Here is a 2,111-nt window from a genome sequence, read left to right as displayed (position 1 = left end):
TATATATATATATATATATATGAGAGAGAGAGAGAGAGAGAGAGAGTATGAATTTAGGTGATAAAATGATGTACCCATAAATAGCGAGACTATCACTAATAGCATGAGCTGCTGCAGCAAGTAGCCATTCTCCTTTCTTCCCTCCTGGCATGAACTTAAGGTACTTTGTTCTGTCAAGGTTTTGTATATTTTTCCCCCTGGCAGCCAGAGGTTTACCAGAACCCCCAAAATTTGACAAGAAGAAAAATAGAAAATCAACTGAGGGGGTAGCAAAGGGGAAGTAAATCAAAATTCCCCCAGATTTGAAACACCAACCACGCCACCACAACTAGTAAAGGAAAAGGCAACATCCCCCACGAAAAAACAAAAAAAAAACCAATACATACAGCCACAATAATTTGGTGCTACTAGCTCAAGTCTAAAAGGTTCAAATTCTTTCTTTTTTTTCAAATATTCTGCCTTTTTTTTTTTTTTTGCTTTTTCTAAAAGTCGTTTTCCTTTTGTTTTCTTCTCGTAACGTTTGCTCAAATTTGCAGCACAAAGAAATCGAATTTCATCGTGCAAAGCAAAACCACTATCTGCAAGAAAGGCAAGATAATCACCAACGGTGTCAAAATCATCCTCTTCTCTGTCTTCCAGAAATTTTAGCAAGGAAATGTGCATCAGAGCACATTTAGCTTTAATTTGAATTATTCACTGGAGCACTGACAGCAGCTCCCTCACTGTTGAATAGGCGTGACTGATTACTGAAGTCCCCGGATAATGATCTACCTGATAGTCCATCAGCATAAGCATCTTCTTGGCTCCTTGCACCGCTCTGGTTAGCAGTTCTCTGATCCAATGAAATATTCTGAACACGGGACACCAGCATGTCCTGGCCAGACATGGTAGGGAACTGAACAGAAGGTGGCATTATCCATCGCATCCAATCAATCCGCTTCCTTACTTTGTCACCCTAAAATGTAAGTGCAGAAAAGATTAAAGCAAAAGAAACCACATCATTCTTGTCATATTATGAAGATATTAGTTCTAACGGAGCCGTCAGGTAAGCATGAAAAATTAAGAAGTGCAGTGTGTGTGTGTGTGTGTGTCTGCATGTCTTAAAGCAGGACCAGGGCAGCAAATACTAAAGGGGAAGCATTTCTTTTTGAAAGTCAAGAAGCATTTTACTATTGATCAAATCAGTAAAGAAACTATAACCCAGGATTTCAATTGGAAGATACCTGCACTTCCACAACTGTCGAACTTCGCAGAGCATCCAATATAAGCTGAATATTATCTGTCAAAAATGAAACCTGAAGAGGAGAAGCCATAAGAAATGTTGTCTTTGCACTTGATAGCTTTAAAAAATTGCTAGGAAGAAGCAAAATCCAACTAAAAGCACATCCAACAGCTAAGCTTCTGAACTCAGATAGGCATGGCATCAACATATATTTCCAAGGAGAAAGACACACTTTAGAAATCAAAGAACATCTCTAGAAAGCGATGCTCCAACCTACCTGGAAACCGAGAAAACCAGTTGATACACTGCATTTATGTACATTTACTTTGTTTTTAGAACACCAATTTTTTTTGGCAAAAGGTTTAACTACCATCTGAAGAATGTGTTCGAGCAAAAGAAATGGAAGGACTACAGGTTCTAATGTAACTCATCATAAGCAATAAAGGCAGGTATACATAAAATATCTCTAAAAGTAGACAGACTACTTCAACCAGTATCTAGAGGGCAGTGGTGGGGGAAGATATCCATGTATTAATCCATGGACTGTATGAACATGCATCGGCATGCTAATCTAATGTATCAATATACACAAATGATAGCATGAGGAATTGTGATTTCTTCAGCATTGGTCCATACAAATAGTCAATGATGAACATCTATCTTATGCATTAATTATAAAAACAAAGATATAATTCATACCCTTGGATAACATCTGATGGTATAAAAAGAAAATCAAAGCATGCCACATTAGCTTTGCAACTTAAACAAAAAGGGTTTTAACATTTAAAACTGTATCTAGAAGCAAGGGTGCAGGAAAATAGGAGTCTGTTCACTTGTATGTGTGTGTGTGTTTTCTTTTGGGGGAAGAGGATGGGGGGGGGGGGGGGGG

The 2,111-nt window shown here is 38.1% G+C and overlaps 1 protein-coding gene across 1 annotated transcript in view; it reads right to left on the bottom strand.

The window, feature by feature from the left end:
• The window catches only part of LOC18610721 (la-related protein 1C), a 5,236-nt gene continuing 3,384 nt past the window's right edge, over positions 260-2,111 (bottom strand). Inside the window, exons 5-6 of the mRNA XM_007046560.2 lie at positions 1,224-1,295; positions 260-955 (exon numbers count right to left, since the gene is read on the bottom strand). Of these exons, the coding sequence (XP_007046622.2) occupies positions 680-955; positions 1,224-1,295 (348 nt within the window). The 3' untranslated portion in view covers positions 260-679. The remainder of the gene's footprint in view (positions 956-1,223; positions 1,296-2,111) is intronic.

Source organism: Theobroma cacao, chromosome 1, assembly GCF_000208745.1.
Source record: "Theobroma cacao cultivar B97-61/B2 chromosome 1, Criollo_cocoa_genome_V2, whole genome shotgun sequence".
Taxonomy (NCBI): Eukaryota; Viridiplantae; Streptophyta; class Magnoliopsida; order Malvales; family Malvaceae; genus Theobroma; species Theobroma cacao.
Note: the sequence above shows the minus strand (reverse complement) of the source record. Positions and strands in the feature narration are given on the sequence as shown.